The sequence below is a fragment of the Erpetoichthys calabaricus genome, chromosome 16 (assembly GCF_900747795.2).
Source record: "Erpetoichthys calabaricus chromosome 16, fErpCal1.3, whole genome shotgun sequence".
Classification (NCBI taxonomy): domain Eukaryota; kingdom Metazoa; phylum Chordata; class Cladistia; order Polypteriformes; family Polypteridae; genus Erpetoichthys; species Erpetoichthys calabaricus.
In genome coordinates this window covers 67,176,471-67,199,682 of record NC_041409.2, presented here as the reverse complement: position 1 = coordinate 67,199,682, position 23,212 = coordinate 67,176,471, and the positions used below count along the sequence as shown (strand labels likewise).

The following is a 23,212-nucleotide window of genomic DNA, read 5'->3' as shown; positions in this document are numbered from 1 at the left end:
TTTTAATGGCATCTGTTGGGATGCACAGGTTTCATTAAACCACAATGTATCACCCATACACAGTAAGTAGTGCCATATTATTCACATTCTAACAGTCCAGGGAATAAATTCTGAATCCAACCCTGAGCAGGACACAACTGCATTGCAAGGAAAGACGCTGGCCTACAGGAGTCAACCTCAGAAAAGGATTTAGGGTTTTATGTTGACACAACATTTTCATCATTTAAGCAATGTGCAAAAGCAATTAAAAGGCAAATAAAATGGTAGGTTATATCATAAAAAAACTTTTGATTCTAAATTGAGTGACTATATAATTCACTTTTGAGGTCATATCTGGAACATTTTGTGCAGCTCTGGTGACCACACTACAAGAAAGAAATAACAGCACTTGAACTGTGCAGAGGAGAGCAGCCTGACTAAAGGACATTTTGTACTGTGACAGACTTACAGATTTAAAATTGTTTAATCTAAGGCAGAGGAGACTACCTGGGAACCTAATCCAGGTGCTTTAAATCCTCAAAGGCATTGATAAAGTAGATTGAACAGAATTATTTTATCTTAACAGTGAATCACATACTGGAGGAGACCAGTACAAGTTAAAGGGAAGTGCATTTAAGACTGAAGCTGGGAAGCACTTCTTTTCACAAAGAGTTGTGGGAATCTGGAACAAACTACATATAGTTGAAGCAGAAACCTTGGCAACTATTAAGAAGTATCTGGATGATATGTTGGGACAGCTTAGCTATTAACTAAACATTAAGTTTGTTTGGCTGAATGGTCTCCTTTCTTTTGTCAAATTTCTGCTGTTCTTATGTTCAGAGGTATTCTTATGCACACACCCAAAATCGCATATACTTTTTCAATTTAGAGCTGCCAGTCAACATAATTTGTCCATTTCTGGGACAAAGAAGGAAAACATTAAAGTCAGTGAATGAGTTTTGAATCCAGTCTCTGAAGAAGCACCTTTAAAAATAAAGTTCCAGGGTACTAGAAAGGAAACTCGGTCAGATAAAAGAGAATAAGGACCTTTGTCACTTTAAAAAGAAATAATTTGGATTCTGTAATGACCTTGAAATTGTATACCAGGTCTTTGTTCTTAAATAGATGGTGGAGGGGTCATGTAGTAGTGTGGTAGTGTCTGGCAGTGTGCCAGTCCTGTGTCTACACGTACTCTATACACTTGGTAAAGGCTTTGTCTTTGTTGATATAAATAGTGTTATATGTATGTTGTTATACAGAACATGATGGAAACAGGAAAGTATGTCACAATGTGTAAATGACAGTATTAATCTCATAAAGAATATTACAATTTTTTTTAGCAATCAGTACAAATCAAATACCATCCTTTCTGAGACTACACGAGCCATGCATTTTAAGCCTATTTTGCAATCCATTTTATTGAAATAAAGTATTGTTTCTCCAATTTTATGAATTTTTTGAAATAGAAATATTGTTTTAGCCTTTTAGATATACCATTCAAAAGCCATTTGATTGTGTCTTACAAAAATGGGTATGATTTCCCCAAAAAAAAAATTTTTCCAAGTATGCTATATATTGTTTTTATGTAGGTAACATATTACAGAACAGGTTTCAGTGAATATACTGTGTTTGCAGGATTTCTACACATACACTGTGTGTTACTCATGACTTAGCTTTTCATCTGTTGTGACTGTCTCCTCACAGAGCTGTTAAAGAAAGAAATTGCACATTGGACGGAGATCCTAATAATTCCTGTAGCATTGTCCCTGGAGTTATACCACAGCAAAGATACCACCCTGCTTCTGGCTGTTACCAACTTCAGTTTGCAATACAACAACTACAGCAACAGAAACTGCAGTCCAGACAATTGCTGGATCTTAGCAGAGCAAGGCACCAGGTAAAGGATTTTCATTTTATTTGAAACTGTGCATATATTTTCTGTAGAAACCTTGTGACTATTTTAATAGTTATTTGGCTTTCTGCATTAATGTAACCTAAAGTATAATTTAATTTAAAAACCTAATGCAAAACATTTATTGTTTTTGTTTTCTGATAATCTTCTCTCTTAAGAGAGTAGTTACCGTCAGATATTTAAATGCCAGTAACAAAGGTGCACTGATTCCTTATATTCTTGTGTTACTCACAATTATTTGATTACAGGATCAAATCAAGTGATGGATATTTCTAACAAATATTGGGGAAACTACTGCTGTTCAAAAAGGATGCTGTTGCCTTCTTGGGATTTTTTCTATTGACTTAATTTTGTTTTTTCTTTTTTCTTTGTATAGGGTTTTGCTCTTTTTTGTATGCCTTTTTTGTATGTGTTTTGCCCTTTGGATACACAATAGTATACTAATAATAATGCATTTTATTTATAGAGCACTTTACATTAGCAGTAAATCTCAAAGTGCTACATAAGTTTAAACAAAGGCAAGGCAAGATAAAAACAGAGATAAAACAACAATAATTATAGCATTCTTGTTAATAAGCTTTCCTAAATAGAAACGTCTTTACCTGTTTTTTAAAACAGCCCACAATGTGCTGTGTTCTTAGGCTCTCTGGTAGGGCATTCCAGAGCCGTGGAGCAGCGGCTGCAAAGGCTCGGTCTCCCATTGTATGAAGTTTGGTCACAGGGGGGCGAAGGCGGTGGGTATTTGCAAAACGGAGGTTTCTTGCAGTGGATTGTAGTATAAGGAGTTCCTTGAGATATTGTGGAGCATTTCCATGGATACACTGGTGAGTAAACAAACAGAGTTTGTATTCGATACGGAGATGGATAGGGAGCCAATCAGTGACCGGAGGATTGGTGAAATGTGTTCATATTTCCACACCCTTATCAGGATTTTTGCAGCACTATTTTGAATTTGTTGTAGCTTTTGAAGGCTCTTGTTGGGTATCCCGATGAGGATGTGCATTACAATAGTCCAGCCTAGATGAGACAAAGGCATGAACCAACTTTTCAGCATCACACAGGGAGAGGTAGGGATGGAGTTTGGCTATGTTTCGGAGATGAAGGAATGCAATTTTACAAAGGTGATGGACATTTGTATCAAATGACAGATGGATGTCTAACTTGACACCCAGATTTGTAACAGAAGGGGAGAGGATAATGGTATGGTCAGAAAAGGAAATACAATTTACAGAGGAACGAAGTTGATGGGGGGTGCCAATTAAAAGAGCTGCAGTTTTGGTGCTGTTCAGCTTGAGGAAGTTCTTGGACATCCAGGCCTCAATCTAATCCAAGCAAGAGGAAAAAGTTGATAGAGGTGTAAGAGAAGTCGAATCCGGTCTCACATAGAGCTGCGTATCATCGGCATAGCATGGAATGAAACTCCATTCTTGCAGATGATGTGACCCAGGGGTAACATATAGATAATAAAGAGGGTCGGCCCAAGGACTGATCCTTGTGGGACCCCACAGGTGACAGTGTGGGTATGAGATTTAGCATCCCCCAAGGCCACATACTCAGTCCTTCTGTAAGATAGGACTCGATCCACTCTAAAGCAATGCCAGAAAATCCAATTATATAGTGAAGATGATGAAGGAGAATATTATGATCTACTGTATCAAATACAGCTGTGAGGTCCAGGAGGATAAGGAGTGATGGAGAGCCCTGGTCAGCAGCCATCAGGAGGTCATTGGTGACTCTGACCAGGGCTGTCTCTGTACTGTGAGAAGTTCGGAAACCAGATTGAAATTTTTCAAACAGATTGAATTTTTTGAGGTGATCCTGAAGCTGAAACAAAACAACCTTTTTCAAAACCTTAGACAAAAATGGAAGCTTGGAGATCGGCTGATTGTTTGCTATCACTTCAGGATCCAATGAGGATTTTTTTAAATGAGGTCTAATTTTTGCGGTTTTCAAGGCCACTGGGACTAAGCCGCTCTGGAGAGAGTGATTAATGATATCAGCAATAAGAGGGCTTATATCTGATACATTAGCTTTTACCAGACCAACTAAGTCTTAGACACTCCTTCTAAAGGTGTCACCAGTTACCAAATCTGAATATTCATCTTCTTTTTCCATGAAGTAGAGAGTATGTCAGTGTTTAAAATTCATGGAATTCTAGGGGGCTTTGCCCACTGCTCGCTTCGCTCGCCAACCCCCGTGTTTGGTTTTCCGGATACACACTTTTAAGATTTTTTTTTTTCTTTGAATTGTTGCTATTTCATTAGTTTCACTATTATTTCAGAACTTCTGTAAAAACAATATTTGTAATCTTGCGAGTCCTTTTAGATGAATCTTTTTAATGAGGTCAGGATAGGTTTCTCTGTTTGGAATTTCAGCATAGACAAAATGATCTACATCATCAGCAGTTAATAATTTTTTTTTACAAAGTAAAAAAGTAAGTAGAGTTCTGCATTGGACTCCTGTCTGTAAAGTCCTGCTATTTTCCTCTCACAGTTCCAAAAGTACATGGGGTTACCAAGGTGATAACCCCAGCTTTTGTCTAGGTTTTTGTACAAGGGCTAGACAGAACGTTTTTGACTCCTGGGGTAAATTTAGCTTTTTAAATAAGCAGATAGATAAATATATACAGTAATCCCTCCTCCATCGCGGGGGTTGCGTTCCAGAACCCCCCGCGAAAGGTGAAAATCCGCAAAGTAGAAATCATATGTTTATATGGTTATTTTTATATTGTCATGCTTGGGTCACAGATTTGCACAGAAACACAGGAGGTTGTAAAGAGACAGGAACTTTATTCAAACACTGCAAACAAACATTTGTCTCTTTTTCAAAAGTTTAAACTGTGCTCCATGACAAGACAGAGATGATAGTTCCGTCTCACAATTAAAAGAATGCAAACATATCTTCCTCTTCAAAGGAGTATGCGTCAGGAGCAGAGAATGTCAGAGAGAGAGAGAGAAAAAAGCAAACAATCAAAAATCAATAGGGCTGTTTGGCTTTTAAGTATGCGAAGCACCGCCGTATAAAGCAGCTGCAAGGAAGAGAGCAATGTGAAGATAGTCTTTCAGCATTTTTTAGAGGAGCGTCCGTATCCTCTAGGCCAGTGTGCGAACAGCCCCTCTGCTCACACCCCCTCCATCAGGAGCAGAGAATGTCAGAGAGAGTGAGAGAGACAGAGAAAAACAAACAATCAAAAATCAATACGTGTTGTTCAAGCTTTGAAGTATGCGAAGCACTGTTAGGGAAGCATGCCGCTTGACAAAGCCGGAAGGGAGCAATGTGAAGATAATCTTTCAGCATTTTCAGACGAGTGTCCGTAGCGTCTAGGGGTGCAAACAGCCCCCCTGCTCACACCCCCTCCGTCAGGAGCAGAGAATGTCAGAGCAAGAGAGAGAGAAAAGTAAACAATCAAAAATCAATACGTGCTGTTTGATCTTTTAAATATGCGAAGCACCGTGCAGGAAGCATATCGCTTGACAAAGCAGCCACATGTAAGCCCAACAAGGATGGCAGCAATGTGAAGGTAATCTTTCAGCGTTTTTTGAGGAACAGCCGTATCCTCTAGGGGTGCGAACAGCCCCCTGTGCTCACAATATATTTGAGGAGTTTTATTTAATACGTAATACGCGCTCTGGTTGGGAAGCTTCTCAGCCATCTGCCATTAGCATCCCTTGTATGAAATCAACTGGGCAAACCAACTGAGGAAGCATGTACCAGAAATTAAAAGACCCATTGTCCGCAGAAATCCGCGAACCAGCAAAAAATCCGCAATATATATTTAAATATGCTTACATATAAAATCTGCTATAGAGTGAAGCCGCGAAAGTCGAAGCGCGATATAGCGAGGGATTACTGTATACATTAACAAAGTAACCAATAAATGCATGTGCAGTAAACTCCGTTTTTGAAATTCTCAAGATTCTTTATTTGTCACATGCATAGTTATACAGGACAACACGCAGTGAAATGCATCCTGATCCGCTTATCAAAAACTGTGCAAAGTTAGAAGAATATCTGTTAGATTAACAAAAAGTCATAGATTGAAAGATAACAGTATAGTAGAACATAATAAATAAGTAAAATTATGTGAATAAAGTAGAATTAATTGTTAAGGTGCAATAGTGTAGTAATTATTGTGAAAAATCAAAGTTAGACTGGGTGCATAGTTAAATGAGGCAGTTTGTTTGTTTGCACTACTGCGATCTTTACTTTCTTTTTTTATATTTTCTAATTTTCCTACTTTCATATCCTTTAACTTTCTCCACATGTGTATAGCGCCAATGGGTTTTTTTTTAATTTTTTTTGAGCCTTTTTAATTTCCCTGGTTTCATAGTCTCTAACCTGCTCTGCATGAGTTTAGCGCCAACGTTTGTAAACGTCTTTATGAAGTTCTACTTTGTCTTTTACTCATTGTCTTTTAATTCTGAGCCGGATTGGACGTGCTTTTTTTTCAAATCCACTTGTTCCGGGCTGATAATTACTTTCCTTATTTTCTGAATTTGCAACTCGATTATTCTTTTTTGCTCTTTTTTCTGTCCAACGCATTTGAGTCTCTTTTCTCTGCGCTACTTTCTTCTTTGCTTAGATGTCAACATTTAATTTATAACATACTGTCCTTATACGCTTTATATGCGCTGAGAGCCCTGGATCTGTATGTGCACAAATCCTTCACAAGACTGAATGTTTTGCTACATATTGTCCTATTTGATAGATTGTAAGTAGGGCGTGTCTTTGGTCTCGTGGGTCTTTAAAATGTCTTCTGAGAAGATCACGTATCATAGACTTGCTTTTTACTTTCCAGGACAGGATTTCTTTTTATAATAGACTAGTCATTTAGCCCGTTACAATAACGGGCGCTAGAACAGTAGTGCATAAACATTAGTAGGAAGTCTATATTAAATGGCAAGGGACTTTGACCTCATTCTTTTTGTTGGTCGTATTTTTCTTTCTTTCAGCCTTTCTTTTGTTGATGTTTACTTGCTGAGCTGACCGTTCTTCGTGGGCTGCCGCCGTGTATTGTGTGTCTTTAATTTTCTGTGACAGTAATACTGTCTTGTACAGCTCTATTCAATAAGGGCACGTAGATAATTTAGTTCAAATGGCTCTGGAATATATGAAGAGCAACAGGTGCAGATCTTTATTTAAGCGCGCCTTTATTCGCTGCGCCCAATTGAGGTTGTCCTTTTGAGGCTCGCCTTTTTGTGCTCGCCCTTATTGAAGGATGCCTGTGCGTGCCCTTATTGAAGGATACAGTCTTGTATGTCCGCTGGCTTGTATGTCCGTAATATATGTCCGTACGTCCGTAATATACCTTTAATTTTCTCTGGCGGTAATACAGGCGTGCGCGTCGGTAATATGCCTTTAATCTCCTCTGACAGTAATACTGGCTTGTATGTGGCTGTAATATGCGTCACTGTATTGTGTACCTTTAATTTCCTCTCGCAGTAATACTGGTTTGTATTTCCGTAAAACGCCTCTAACTTTCTCTGACAGTAATATCGAGCATAGCACCGCGCATGCGCACTTCGCCAGAAGACACCCACACATGGACACCTGGACGCACATAGGGATTTTATATATATATAGATAGATTTCACATGTATATAAATCTGACTCTTTTAGTATTTTTTTTTGTATTTCAGTCAAAAACAATTTTATGAATATGGTCCTTTATATAGTTTTACAAACTTTCTCTCATGATTGAATTAGTGCTATTTTTTATTGAATGTTTATCTCTCTGTATTGTTTTTTCAATCTTTTCCTTTGTAAGCAGCAACCTAACCCAGCAGGAGACCCTGTTTACACATATGCTCATGTATACATAAACAACGATGCAACATTAGATGTGGCAGTTGATCTGACTGCATGCTTCTGGATTGTATATGTACGTACATACGTGAAAAACATTCTTCCACCTGTTTTTATACTGTAAAAAAAACTCTAATGGTGCAAAGTTCCTTTACCAAACAACTGACAGGAAAAACTAGGGGTAGCGATTTCCATGACCCCCCCCGCAGGAGTATAATGAAAGATTAAATTTAGGGAAAACAATGTGTGGGTTCATTAACAGACTAATAATTGAACATGAAATGGGATCCTAAAGTCAAAAGGCCTAAGCAAGATATGGTACACAAAATTTTAGACTAAGGCACTCGCATATGTTTACAGAAAGTATCTTTAAATGTGGACAATGTGTTACACAAAATGTCAGCTTAAGTACTATTGCACCGATAGTGTCAAGTTTTGTGAATTCCATTTACCGCTTTCTATTTATATATATATATATATAAATATAATATAATATATAATATATATATATAAAATATAATAATATAATAATAATAATTAATAATAATATATAATATTTATATATTTATATTTCGCTTTATATAGTTGTGTAATAGTAATGGCTGCTCAAAATAGCAGCAACCTTTAAAAACAAAATAGTGTTGCAGTAAAATTTCAAAACAAAATGACACATAAAATAAACAGAATTCAGTGACAGAAACTATCATCAGATCGACCAGAAAAATGTACCAATATTTTGTATTAATCATGTAGGAAAACTATGAAGATGTGTAATACTGAATTAATAGAATGACAACAGTGTTGCGTTGATGAGGTGAAACTGGAAGCAATTCAGTTGTATTTGTGCAAGAACATTAAGGAAGTTGCTAGTGCTGTCAGGTGGCTCAGTTTTATTAGACGTAAGCTTGGTTGTTTAGATGTCTTTTTTTTTTAATGGGTCACTGTATTCCGCTTTTGTTAAAATACATCTTTTTGTGGGTTATAGGTAAATTGTCAGTTGCCCTTTAAGTGTACAGCCTTTTAAAATTAGCACTCTATAGCTGAAACTTAATATATGGCAAATATCTTCTGTCATATTATTAATGAAAACCAATCAGCATTAAAATGTAATTTATCCTGGGGATGTATTAGATTTACATTGCCTACAACCTGAAATAGTAGATTATTATTGTTTCATGTTTGTTATTCAGTTGTTATGATGTCAGTGTTTCAGCTGAGGTTTGGTCTAATTAATGAAAGTGAGGTGATGTTGTTGTTGGCAAAGGACAGAGTTATTACACCGTAGTTTCTGTGAATGTGATCCCTTGTCAAACTGCCCATTTCATTTCAAGCTGAAAAGAGTTCAACACTTCAAAGAATCAGTGATAGTCATTGGAGTAGTTCAGACTTTAAACAGACTGATTGCAGCTCTAGATAAATGCTTAACACAAGAAAAACGTTAGAGACTTAAAAAGAAGTTTACTAATAAATGGATACGTTTTTTTCTAGATTTTCCTTAGCAGTATATAATTGTACAAAGAGTCTAATTAGAACCTTTTAGAAATGGCAGTTTTTTTAAATGCCAAAAGCACACAAATGTCTTTTTTTTTTCCAGATTTACCTGGTCAAAGTGATTAGGGACCAAGGCATTTCACTGTGGTTATGCATGGCACAGAAGAGACACTGACCATTACAGAACACATTAACTTTTAAACCCCCTCTACTTAGCCTAGAAAAAATCTTCAGTTAGTCTAATTATCTGTCTTTCAAAGAAAGGAAGAAACCACACCAAAAATATCCTCCAAGAGTCCAGCAGTGCTTTGTGTGCATTGAGTTTGTAATAAGGGTCAGAGAGTGACCTGAAACTTTATTTGGGTTTAGTGATTAAAATACTTATTTTGTAAAATTTCATTCAGCAAATGAATAGCAGAAGGAATTCATCTTGAATGTGGCTGTGTACAAAATACCAATGCTTTGAAGCAGTACATTGTTGTACAGAAATAAAGTCATTTTTTTTCTGAATATGCCTTAGTAGTATGTAATTGTACAGAGCCTAATTAGAACCTTTTAGTAATGCCCATTTTTAAATGCCAAAAGCACACAAATAGCAATACACGAGGCTGCCTAGTGAGTTTTGTCCCTTCTCCTACCTGTGAACTGTCTTCATTTGTTGGATTACAGATATCCTCAAATCTTCAGGTCACATCTGGGGCTATAACCCTGTACAATCAACAGTATTATGTGTGCTAAAGTAGGATATACTTGGTTGTGGGTTAAATAGCCTTTCATACAAGCAAACCAGTGGACTTTCATGGATTTCCACTTAAACACAAGGTGTGCAGTACACATGCATCAGAATATAAGATATTGTACAGTAAAAAAGTAAGTACACCCTGTGACATGTTATATATATATATATATATATATATATATATATATCTCCATCCATCCATTTTCCAACCCGCTGAATCCAAATACAGGGTCACGGGGGTCTGCTGGAGCCAATCCCAGCCAAGACAGGGCACAAGGCAGGAACCAATCCCAGGCAGGGTGCCAACCCACCGCAGGACACACACAAACACACCAAGCACACACTAGGGCCAATTTAGAATCGCCAATCCACCTAACCTGCATGTCTTTGGACTGTGGGAGGAAACCGGAGTGCCCGGAGGAAACCCACACAGACACGGGGAGAACATGCAAACTCCACGCAGGGAGGACCCGGGAAGCGAACCCAGGTCTCCCAACTGCGAGGCAGCAGCGCTACCCACTGCGCCACCGTGCCGCCCTATATATATGAACATATCAAGATTTGATTTTCACCTAAACAGTAACTTTAGAAAAAGGTGATATAAGTTTAAAAATGAAAATATGACCTTGTAATAAAAGAAAAATGGAAGATATTCTAATAGCTGGTATTACCCCTTTTGGCAGAAACAACGTCAAGTAGGCATTTTCTATAACACATTATCAGTCTTTGACTTTGACTGGAAGAAAGTTTTTTCCATTCCTTATTAATGCAGGGTGTCTTGCATGCACAGCCCATTTCAAATCCCTTCACAGCATCTCAGTAGGATTTAAGTACAGGTTTTAACTTGACCATTCCAGAACTGCCCATTTCTTTCATTTTTAGCCATCCCTTGATTGCTTTACTAGTATAGTTACAGTTATCATCCGTTTCAAGGTCCACTTTTAGTGAAGATTCAATTTTCTGACAGATGGTCTCACGTTATCCTCAAGCACCCCATGGTACAATGAAGAATCCATAGTGAATTATAAGATGGTGAGCTGCCCAGGTCCTAAAGCTACAAAGCAGCCCGAGCCATAGCACTTCCACCATCATGATTTACAGTTGGTATCAGGTGCTTCTGGTCATATGCTGTTTCTTTTGGTACTATGACCAAATAACCCTATCTTGGCCTCTTATATCCACAGCACATTGTTCCAGAAATCCTAGTCTTGGCTTGGGTGTTCATAGGCAAACTTTAGTCTTGCCCTTTCTGGACAGCAAAGGTTTCCTTGTGGCACCCCTCCCATACGTAAATCTAATGAGTTCTTTCTAATGGTAGACTCATGCATTTTGACATTAGCTTTGGCAAGAGCTATGTGTGATGAAATTTTGAGTTGAATCTTCCCTTTCAAGGTCTTTTCTCAGAATTGAAATGAAAAGTGCCTTTGACAGAAAAAAATACTTCAATGACAAAGACAAAAACTGTACTGCATATAAATAATAGATAGCCAATAAGGCAGTTAGATTGCAACATTTTCCAACACTGGCAAATTTCCATTGTTAAAAGTCAGCTACATAAAAAAACAATTGTTTATTTGAGAGATTTTCACATGTTTGCCTTGGACCTTATCAGAATATTAATCTGGTCCTGGTAGAACATGTTTTATTACTCCCCCACTGCTACATTTACCAGTATTTTTAAAAGTACTTTATACAAGTACCTTATATGCTAGAGGAAAGGCAAAAGTAAAGTGCACACTTGAATGATGATATACTGATAACTGAAAGAAAGAGTTGCTTGGGAAAATGGTTAGGAATAAGGGAAAGACTAGTAGAGATAAAAAAAAATTGATTCAGCAGGCAATTAAAGTGCTTGATTAACAGCAGTGAGTAGCTGTAGTTTATTAATTAGAGTATCTTAAATACAGCAGCTTAGAGAGGTCCAGTAGCTGTCAAACAGGTATAGTCATTCAGGAGAAGTCATGTTTAATTTTACTTTATTTCATTTTAAGAGAGATTAACAGTTAACAGCCACCAAAACAATTGTTGAGCATGAGACCTGCTTCCAAGAGGCCAACATCTGTATTGATTGCAGCTAATCTAGCACCTTGTGCTCAAGATCATTTAACTTGAGGAGGTGTTTGCTAGCTTGCACTGTTAATAAACTGACAATATCTTACTTAGGCATTCTTTCAGGGCACACACTGTCTCCCTAAACAGAGGTAGAAACAAGTGGAACATGGTCAGACAGATGCCAAGTAAGAGTAGCACACGATCCAGCAGAATCAACTCCAGAGTTTGAGGGGTCCAACCACTTTCAGGACCTTGTGTCACTGGACAATTGCTGTACATTATCTGCTCTCCGCTTGTACTGACTTTCCCCCTTGCTCATCAGCCTGACCCTGTATCAATGCTCATGCTCACACAGTAAAAATTATATTGTCTTACCTACTCATAATGATGTCCTTCTGAATCTGTGATTCTCAGCTTGCAAATTAAAAAAACTCAAGGCCAATCATAAAAGCTCTTGAAATTTTCATGTTTATTAGTGGAATATACATTCACCAAGAATTAAATATTCGGTTATCATTTTGGCAACGACAGATTGGAGCATGTCCCTCCCCAGTTTTGAATTTCATAATTAGACCTTCATGTTGCATCCCCTTTGTCACTGGAATTCTCCCAATCTTTGTCTTCTCTATTGAATCTAATCTAACTTTGCCTCTTCACCTAAAGGGTATTTTTCTAAACCTACAAAAAGCTCAGTGTAGTTTCAATAAATGTGGCTCAATGATTTCCTGGGTGCTTCTGGTTTTTCAAATAGTCAAGGAACACTTGGATTTTCTGCAGAGGGGGGTGCCTGTATACTTCTGTCTTTTACAATAATGTCCTTTGGTTCCCATTTATTTTCCACAGTGGTCTGGTACTGTGTGCTCTCTTACTCATTCTGTAACTTTTGCATTAAATTTTTACTGTCTTCCTAAATCTTTTACCTACAACTAAAGTCAGTCCTGAAAACATTCAGAATCTCATTATTGTCCTCTATTTCATCTCTCTTTTTTAAACTTTTTTTTCCACAACTAGTTTTAAATTCAGTCTGTCTTTGTGACACAAGCAAGAATCCTCATTCTGTCACTCTAAAGTGGGATTTAGATTTGGGAACTTCCTTTTCCTTGAACAAGAATTAGATTTTAAATGCAGTCAAAAATTCCTCATAAAATCCTAATCACTAATTTATACAATATAAAATTCTTCAGACAATGTATATGACTCCTGTTAAACACTGTTTAGTGGCGTTAGTCTCTGATCCTATTTCCAATGTATTGTATGTTCACAATACAGTGAGTTCTGTTTTTGGAAATCTGACCCTCTGCCCATTTGTCTTTTGTGAAAACAAATGACAGAGATGTGAGCATACTACACACATAAAATGATGCTGAACAGTCATTCTTATGACTATTAAACATTTAGAAATGTTGTAGTGACAACCTAGCATTAGTAAACAAATGTCAGAAAGGAAAAAGTTAAAAATGGTGGATATGGTGGAAGAGATTCCTCCCCCAGGTTAATGTTTTCATAAAGGTGCGTGGAGAGCTTGTTTAGGAAATGATACAACCTGTTGTTAACTGAAATGCCATTGAACTTAATAAGTATTACCTTGTTTTCCCAAATAATTGTAGCTTTATCTTGTTCACTTTGTACATTAAAAATACTCAGTAATTTTATTTTCTCTTAAATGCCAGGTAGAGCTCTAACTAGAACTCCAGAGTCTTCCCTACAGTGCAAAGGCATTTAAAGCCACAGTGTTTACCTTTTTTAGTAGCACGCCCTTCTGCAACATGCCTGCTTTTGGAACTTGGCAGGTACTGGCATATTTGGAATCTAATGAGTGGCTGTATTCATCAACTCCTAGATACACTGTATATATTCTTGGACATTTGCAAATATCGAGTCAGAATATTGTTTGCTAGGTTTTCTATCTTATATGATGACCATCCATAAGTGAAGAGAAGGAGTAGTTTAAGTGTGTTAGCTGAACAGGAAATTTCTTTCAAAAAGCTTTTACCTTTTCAGCCATGGAGAAGTAACAGGCAAAATGTTTTTGGAAGGCGAGATGAAGATTTATATTTGTCTTAGCCTCTTGAAAGTTGATTAAGAGTAACCGAGAGGGTTATTCTTGCATTGAAATTAGAAGATTTTCTCTGGAGATTGAAAAATCGGATCTTATCCTGATTCTCTTCTGCCAAGAGCACAGCTGGGTTCTCAATCCACAGAACAAATTGGCTCAGACTAACCTCAGTGGAGGATGTGTCATCCACAGCCCCACCTCTTAAAGTTAGCATTGGGCTCTGAGAAAAACAATGATTGCCTCAGAGGGGTCAATTAAAGAAGCTGATTCCCCTAGTTATTAACTTATTGAATCACTGAAATAGAAGAAAATTACATTGAAAAGAAGGCTTCCCTTTTGGATTACACAAGCATGCAACTAATAATGTTTGTTATTGAAATTGAAATAATTGCTCTTTTTCTGCAGGCCCAAATCTCTACCAACCAACAAAACCCCCATCCTCTTCCAAAGGCAGTGTATGATATTAAATCCCCAGTCCTGAGGATCCTGGATGTTTCTTATAAATTCCTCATCCCCATTTCTTTCACTCTAATATAACATCCTTTTTCATTATTTTAACCTGGAGATATCTATAACAGTTTTTTTTTGCTCTAAATGCAACAGTAATTATCAGTAAATGTTATTTTTTTTTACACTTTTTAATGTGCCCACTTCCCTCAGCATTCCTATTACCAATTTCTCTAAGCACCTTCCAACAAATGGTGTAGTTTTTACATTTGTTGTTTGTTCCATTTCTAAGGGCTCAGATAAAGACATTATTCTTTATTTATCACTATGTGGGTAGCTGTGAAGCTTCAAAATATTTCAGTAAAAGTTTCTGCCATTCCAAAATCAGGGAGTCTGTCTTGTCATACTTTTCGATTATGCTGGCTGTGTGGTCTGCAGTAACTACAAATTTTAGTGGTTGGGAAGTTCCCTCATCATTAATTTCTTTTAGTCTCATGGGTGGTCTTTCTTGCCACTTTCTTCTTCTCATCCTCTCAAGAAAGAAAGTTCGTTTTACATTTCTTAATTAGCCCTTAAGTAGGTGAGATTTGTATCCTTACCTTAATTATGCTGCCTACTTTAATAAACAGCATCATCATAAATTGTATTTTTATATTAAACCTGGTTTAAGGTTAAGAGCATTCCAGCTCCTCCTCAAAAATCTGTCAGCTATTTGTTTTATTCTTACAATTTTAGATTAGGAGTAGATATTTAATTTTATTTATTTACTTTAATTTCTGTTTTCTATATGTCCTTCTCTCAGAATTGTTAAAATTAAACCTTCATTTAATGAAACAAGGTAAAACTGTCCCTTTGTCCCTCCAAATTTCCAGTAATACTTGGGAAACAATTCTTGGTGATATGCCAAGGTTAATTCTGATAGGTGAAAATGTCTCAGCCTCAGTACAGGAAATTGAGAAAGATTACCCAGGTTAAGAGTGAAAGCTTGCCGTTGAAATCACCACTGAAGGATACAGTATGGAGTTTATTTTTTCACATTGCTGTGATTAGTTACACAATGCTGACACAACTTGTTTTCCCCTTAGGTAGCTGCATGCTGTATATTATGCCAGCAATTCTCTTTGTAATTGCATAATTTTACTGACACTGTGTTCATTTTATATACAAAGCAGCTGCCCAGATACTGCTAGAAAGATGAAATCTGCTGTTAAGAGCACTTTTGCTTCAACAGCCCCCTAACCCCACACAACCCACTCCCCCACCTCGTCTCCTGGTGCTCTGGTCCTTGTTTCATTTACCGGGTGCAGACTCTGAGGCTCCTCTCACAAGAGCTGGCTGCCTGCCACCTGGCACTCAAAAAAAGGTGCCCTTCCTGGCCTTGTTAAACTACTACAGAACTGCAGGCCTCCTGACTAACAAACTGAGCGTTTCATTTATCACCACATAATGGCTTTCAAATATTTATTTTCATGTTGCAGTGTGAAACTGTAAAATAATGAGCCTAATGATGATGATAATAACCATGGCAGAGCAGCTTCATAAGGAACTCTTCTGTTAAATGTAATGTTATGTCTCTAGTAATCTATTCCATTTTGAAAATGGTGTATTCCCTTTAAAAGGATTACAATGTGTTTATAGTTTTGCATTAAATGTCTTTAAATCTTTGATATATTTAAGTAATGCTTGCGTGTGTGTGAAAAATAGTTCCAGGAGACCACCGCACTTGTAATGTTAATATTGTATATGATTAATCTTATGAGGGAGGAATTTGACCTTTTTATAAACCTGGCTCTCCTAATGAAAGAAGATCACAATATTTACTTTTTCACTCAAGGCTTCCAGATTTGAGAGTTTTTATTAACAACAAAAAAAAAGTTTCTCATACATTTTCCTTCACAAATGTATTCCAACTTTGTAACATTGAAGGCGTTTTGACCTAAAATCCAGACTATCGGGCACCTGCTTAGCTAGTAGCAATTTACAGCCTTAAATCCTTTGTATACACTTAAATACAACAAATTACTTTAGGTGGTTATTTGCTGATATTGTTTTTTCAATCTTAAAACGGGAATTCATCTTTTAAAATTGTTTTGCAAGAGCACATTATTAAGAAGTTAAAATCTTCATTTTACAATAAGTAATGCCTCAATATGCCATGAATGTAATTGTCATTAACATTCTCATTTTTGTTGTGATGATCAATTTAGAAAAGCAACAGAATTTTAATCATTATGTGAGCTTTGCCAAAGGTAGATTCAAGGTGTTCTTTTCTACATTTAAAATCAAAGAAATGTCTCCCTTGTCCTTTTACTATATAAAAGTTAATCATATTCTTAATTTGTGTCACAGTAATTTTACTCCTGACTTAATACTGTAGAACTTTTTTCTCCAATATTTATTTTAGAAAGATATTTCACATAGGTGCCAATACAGGAAACCACCCAGAAAACTGGTGATGGAGGTGGTTATTGTGTTTGGGTGCAGTGCCATTCTGGAGATAGGTGTGGGTGAGAAGGATCTGGACTTTAGACTTTGTCAATTAAAACAGGCAGTTCAGACATAATGAAATGTAATTTTTTAGTGGGGGAACTACCAGAGCTGGTTGAGGATTTGTTTAAATTCTGCATACTGTAGAGCTTTCCTCATTTTCCATGGAGCAAATGTCCCAGGGCATTTATAGGGAGACTTATAATTCCTTGCTTAGAAGGTATTCCATGGAGGAAAACTTTTATATTCATATATCTATCAACAGGGTGGCACGGTGGCGCAGTGGGTAGTGCTGCTGCCTCGCAGTTGGGAGACCTGGGGACCTGGGTTCGCTTCCCGGGTCCCCCCTGCGTGGAGTTTGCATGTTCTCCCCGTGTCTGCGTGGGTTTCCTCCGGGCGCTCCGGTTTCCTCCCACAGTCCAAAGACATGCAGGTTAGGTGGATTGGCGATTCTAAATTGGCCCTAGTGTGTGCTTGGTGTGTGGGTGTGTTTGTGTGTCCTGCAGTGGGTTGGCACCCTGCCCGGGATTGGTTCCTGCCTTGTGCCCTGTGTTGGCTGGGATTGGCTCCAGCAGAGCCCCGTGACCCTGTGTTCGGATTCAGCGGGTTGGAAAATGGATGGATGGATGGATATCTATCAACAGTTTAGAGCTTTGGAGACACCTGAGATGATGTGATTGGGAGGACCTTCCTGATTTGAATCTTAGTGCTTGTAAATATGATTTCTGTTAAAATAAATGTGTTTGTGTGATGCATGTTCTGTTCACTATGAGTTCAGATGAGAGACACTCCTAGATATCAGAAGAGGACAGGTTTATGAGTACATGAGAGCAGCAGGTAGAGGTTGCATTCCAGGTACCAAAAAGCATTTAGATAATATTGCTGCTAATTAAACAGATAACCCTTCTTTCAGTATATTAACATTGTGGTACCAGTCATGGAAATGGTGTGGTGGTTTAAGAATAGCAAAGGTGGAATCAAATATACAGAATATGAAGGCAGCATCCAGTATAGAGGTATTAGCCTAATATTTGTGTTGGATTCTGTAGAACAGCAACAGGAAGGTATATGAGAATTTTTACTGTTCCTCCAATGGGACAAGGTGACCAGAGAGGTCCCAGAGATGCTGTCTTCTTTATCTTGATCAAAGGGTAATAAGATGATGATGCAAGATCTCTTAGCTACAACAAGGCACAGTCCTTAGATGGAACATATGGGGTTTGTTTTTCCTTTAAACTGGGTATATTACTTGGCGACTGCCTGAGAGACATGACCCTTTTAAGGGTAAGGGTCCGAGGAACACCAGAAGCTGCTAGGAGGCATTTTAGCCTACTGTCCCATTAGCGAAAGTAGGAAAGTCATTGACCCCAGAAAGATGTTTAAGGCCATCCAGAGCCAAAAGTGTTTGTTGAGTCAATCTGGGGAAGCATTCACAGTTGAAGACTCACTGAAATGAAGAATGTATATTTGCAAGAGGGGCGGCACGGTGGCGCAGTGGGTAGCGCTGCTCCTCGCAGTTGGGACACCTGGGGACCTGGGTTCGATTCCCGGGTCCTCCCTGCGTGGAGTTTGCATGTTCTCCCCGTGTCTGCGTGGGTTTCCTCCGGGCGCTCCGGTTTCCTCCCACAGTCCAAAGACATGCAGGTTAGGTGGATTGGCGATTCTAAATTGGCCCTAGTGTGTGCTTGGTGTGTGGGTGTGTTTGTGTGTGTCCTGCGGTGGGTTGGCACCCTGCCCAGGTTTGGTTCCCTGCCTTGTGCCCTGTGTTGGCTGGGATTGGCTCCAGCAGACCCCCGTGACCCTGTGTTCGGATTCAGCGGGTTGGAAAATGGATGGATGGATGGATATTTGCAAGATGGAAGGTAAGAAGGGGAGTGGTAATATAGTAATTTTAAGAAAGACAAGTGAGTGCAACAGACTATGCAGGATTTAACACCTGTTTATGTAAGCCCTGATTCTATGTAATTCTATTCTATTTATTTTCTTTTTGTTTATTGCTCAACAGTTTAAGTTTGCTTATTTACCTAATTTTTACAGGACAGTGAAAATATGAAACGTAAACTCATTGTGATTTAGGTTGAAAAATCTATATGTTTAGTACAAATATGAAAGTTGTTGTACCCTTAAATTTGGTTGATAGCATAATTGATATTTTAATATTTAATCTACACATTTTCCTAGGAGAGCAAATTTAAAACCGAGGGACTCATGCCATGTTTTTATACATTATCATACATGCCTTTATGGCACTTATTAACATTTGGAACCAAGCACATCAGGTACAAAAAGTGATGAAACAGTAAAGATTAAAAAAGACAATTTTGCAGCAAAAATATATAGGTAGTACTGCAGTGTTTCAGGTTCAGGACAGAGGATACTGACTAACTGCAGGAAATGTAGGAGCTTGCCCAACTACTGTGTCTACTTATTTGGGTAACACAATTTTTTTTCCAACATTTTAAACAGCACTGCAGACTCTTGCATGTCAGAAGCTTGTAAAGAAGTCAGTGGTGGAAAGGACACATTTCAGAGCAAGGACTCATTTTACTATGAGTGCAGATCTTTTCTTTGTTTGCGAGTATAAAGCCAAATTAGAAAGCTTCGTGCAGCAGGAAGAAAATAAATTACTAATGACATAACCTTCCAAATCACAATGAATGCCACTGTATATGGTTGGTCAACCAAATGCATTCCAAGCAAGAGCTGTTCCCCAGGCAACTACTTTGACAATGAGCATTCCGATACAGACCAATTTTAATTTGTCAACTACTGCACCTTTCATTTACTCTCACCTGTACCTGTAGTAAGCAAAGTCCATAGAAAAAAAAACAAAACTAAAGTACATGTCTAATAATGTTTGCACTTCACCTAGGCATTTTCATGTGCAAAAAAGTCTAAATGTTTTCAGATTATGTAACATTTAAGGAAGACAAAACAACATCACTATTGACATGAAACTCGAAGAGTAGACTGGTATGCAATACATAAACAAAATGGGCTCATAATCGAGAAAAGGATTGTTTAAAAGGATTTTGCCTCATTCATGACAATTTTGTACTTTGGGAAAATGTTTCAGGAAAATATGTTTTTGACTTGAAATGTATTGTAAAAGGTATATTAAATTTACAGTGATTCTAACTAAATGAAATTGTTAAGTAGTTATAAATTATCACTTTTTGTCTTTAAGGTATTATGTTTAGTCTTTTGATATCATTTTTACTACAGGGAGATTCACTCGAAAGAGGCCCCCAATATTCTGTTGTAACTCTCGTTAGGATTAAGCAATCTGAACCAAAAAAATACAATATATCTTGACAGATATGTAATCAATTGCATTACATCCAATGCTGGAAGTGGTTTCCGTTTTCTGTCAGAAACATTTCGACGCGGTACTCCATGTTCTTGAAGATATGACAAGAGGATGTTTGTGAAATATATGTGATTTGAAGTCTTATTGTTAATTACTCAATGTGAAAAGCATTATCACTAGAACAGTGTGCAGAGTTGTACTACATTTTCATAAATGTAAACATTGGATGAGTAGTAAATTAATATTAAATAACTGCCTGTATTTGGTCATCTCTCTGCAGTGCACACTGAGCACAGCGAAGAAGGTATCTTCTGCTCTGGGCCAGGGCAAAACGAGAATTGCCATGTTAACACAAATTCTGCAACATATATTTTTAAAACCAGTGGTATTCAATAACTGTCATAGCTCAAGGCTGACACTAGATGTAGTCATTATATAGACATTAGACTGTCATAGATTCCAATTGCAAATTGAGGTTCTGACAGAAAATGTAGCATTAATTGTCATATACTTATGAAAGACAATTAGTGAGTATAAAGGCCTAATCATAGTTGAGGAAAATGTTTTGAAGTAAAAAAGAAATGTGAACCCAAAAGCTATCCTCTATACATGACCCTCTAATAACAAAAGGATGCTGGTACCCCAAAAAAATAAAGCTGACTGCATATCTTATCTGGCCACAATTAATATTTGGAACTTTTTTTTTATTAATATTTGCTGCCTTTTTTCCTCCAAAATGTAAATGAAATAGTATATGAGCCAAGTGGCGTTATCCAAATTAAAATAACCACCAAATTACATGTCTGAAATGGATCAATGGAGTTTATTATATATTGGAGGAATGTTTTATGAATAGACAAAAATGGTTAAATACGTTTGTATTAGTGTTCTTTTCTGAAAGGCATTCAGCAGTACTTCCTTTCTGCATAAGTAAGGAAGAAGAAAAACAGTTTACACAATTTGTATTATACAGTATATGTAAAAGTTTCAAGTGTTTAATCCTTTCTTTTGTTATTTTGCACATCCTAGACATGCTTATTAGGAGCTTTACACTTATTTTGCAGTAATACATTCAAGGCGGTGCCTGCTCTGCAAGAGATACAAAAAATATTATTAAGAGGCCATAGACCATAAATCTTGAAAAATGAAAGAAGGCTGTCTATTGTATTTTGTCTATTTTTGTAGAGTAAACTGTTTACCATTCTATCTACCTGATGTCCTAGTATGATTCTTTCAATGGCAGTTTACAGTTCCTCTGCATGTTAGCAAAATGCCACTATATTTGTTTTAAAACAGTGGTTCTGAACTGGTGGAACACAGCCCACTAGGGGACCACAGTAAACTTCCAGGGGAGCTGCAAGAATGACTGAAAATAATTATAAAATAGCAGCAAAATACTTAAATCACTAAAAGTTGGTCTACAGCTTAAGACCCCCAGGCCAAATCTAGCCCCTGGTCCTTTTTAAAGTGGCTCACTTCATCCGTATTCCAAACATGTTACATACAGCCCGCAGTGACTTTATAATTTTCTGAAAGATCCACTGAAATGTGTATTTAATTTATAGATCATATCTGTCTTGTGATTAGCTGGATTACATTTACACCTGACATTTAAAATGTGTCTTCATGCCCTGATAAATTTTGGATGAACTCCCCGAACATGCACAGAAATTCAGGGTTATTAGTCACTTGCATTTGCCTGTGCAGCTCAGCATGCCAGAGCTTCTAATAATGGGAATGGGCTGCTCAGTACCAAGTGAGCAGCTTTTGTTCTTATCAAATGTATCCGCAGTGACAAATTCTGTATTTTAGTAATTACTGGTAATTATTTATCCCAAAAACACATTTTATGTTTTTACACTAGTAAAAAACAACTTTTATTTAATAAAAACTGTTTTTGAAATATCCTATTCTTCTTCCTTGTTTTCTCCTTTTCCTACTTCTGTGTAAAGTCTTCCAGACTTCCACTGGTATTTCATTCAGTCCTATTGCCTTTCCATTCTTCATTATTTTCAGTGCCTTCTTAGTTCCTCCTTCTTTATTCTTGGTACTAGACCTTAATTTGGGATTCCATCTCCATGCCCTTGGATTTTCAAAGTTACCCCTTCAACCTAATTCTTCATCCTGTCATACTCACTCAAAACCATACTTTGCTCATCTTTCATTAGCTTTTTCTGACTAGAATCCATCCCTGCCTTTTCCTAGCTTTCACTATTCTAAAATTTACTCTCTGTTCCTCTTGTGTGTCCAGTTTTTACTAAACCTCCTGCAAACTTTGTGTGTTTCTATTCCCACTGCCCTCTTTGTATCCTTGAAATGGGATATTAATTTTATATTATGCTTTAAAAGATACAGGGAGTATAATAACACTATGAGGAAGTTGCTTTTCCTAATAAATGTAAATCCAAAAACGAGGCTGTATCGAAAGTTCAAGAAGATAAATATGGATTTTTTTGGGGAGCTCACATATTCAAATGGTAAGCTGGGGGATCGTGGGAGAATAAATGTCGGGAGCAACTGTTTTCAAACACTTTGTTACTAATTAATGTTTCTTTGTTATCATGATGATTCTTTAGTTTTAAAAATGGGGTTGTACTGTGTTACATGGATAGTCAAGCAGGTTTACATCTGTTTTCAAATTCATGAGCCTAGCTTTGTAGTACTTGTTGCTCACCAGCTGGCTCAGTGTAAACATTTTTGTTTGTTAGTCTTCCTTGTAGATGTACAAATTAGTATTTTGTTTTATTTCCATTAATCAAAATCCTTATCCATCATATTACCTGTTTTCTTTAGTTTTAAGGATGTATCCCAGTAACATTAAATGTTAGACACGAATAAACTCCAGACTGCCACCAGTCCCTTTCAGGGTATACTCATGGTCTCACACATTTACATTTCACTAAAATTCCTGAAGTTTATGATTTTTTCGTTGTT

The 23,212-nt window shown here is 37.2% G+C and overlaps 1 protein-coding gene across 1 annotated transcript in view; it reads left to right on the top strand.

The window, feature by feature from the left end:
* Positions 1-23,212, top strand: part of ttll5 (tubulin tyrosine ligase-like family, member 5) — a gene marked incomplete at its 5' end in the record, with an annotated part of 276,912 nt that overhangs the window by 205,093 nt on the left and 48,607 nt on the right. Inside the window, one exon of the mRNA XM_051919744.1 lies at positions 1,684-1,876. Coding sequence (XP_051775704.1) covers positions 1,684-1,876 — 193 coding nt within the window. The remainder of the gene's footprint in view (positions 1-1,683; positions 1,877-23,212) is intronic.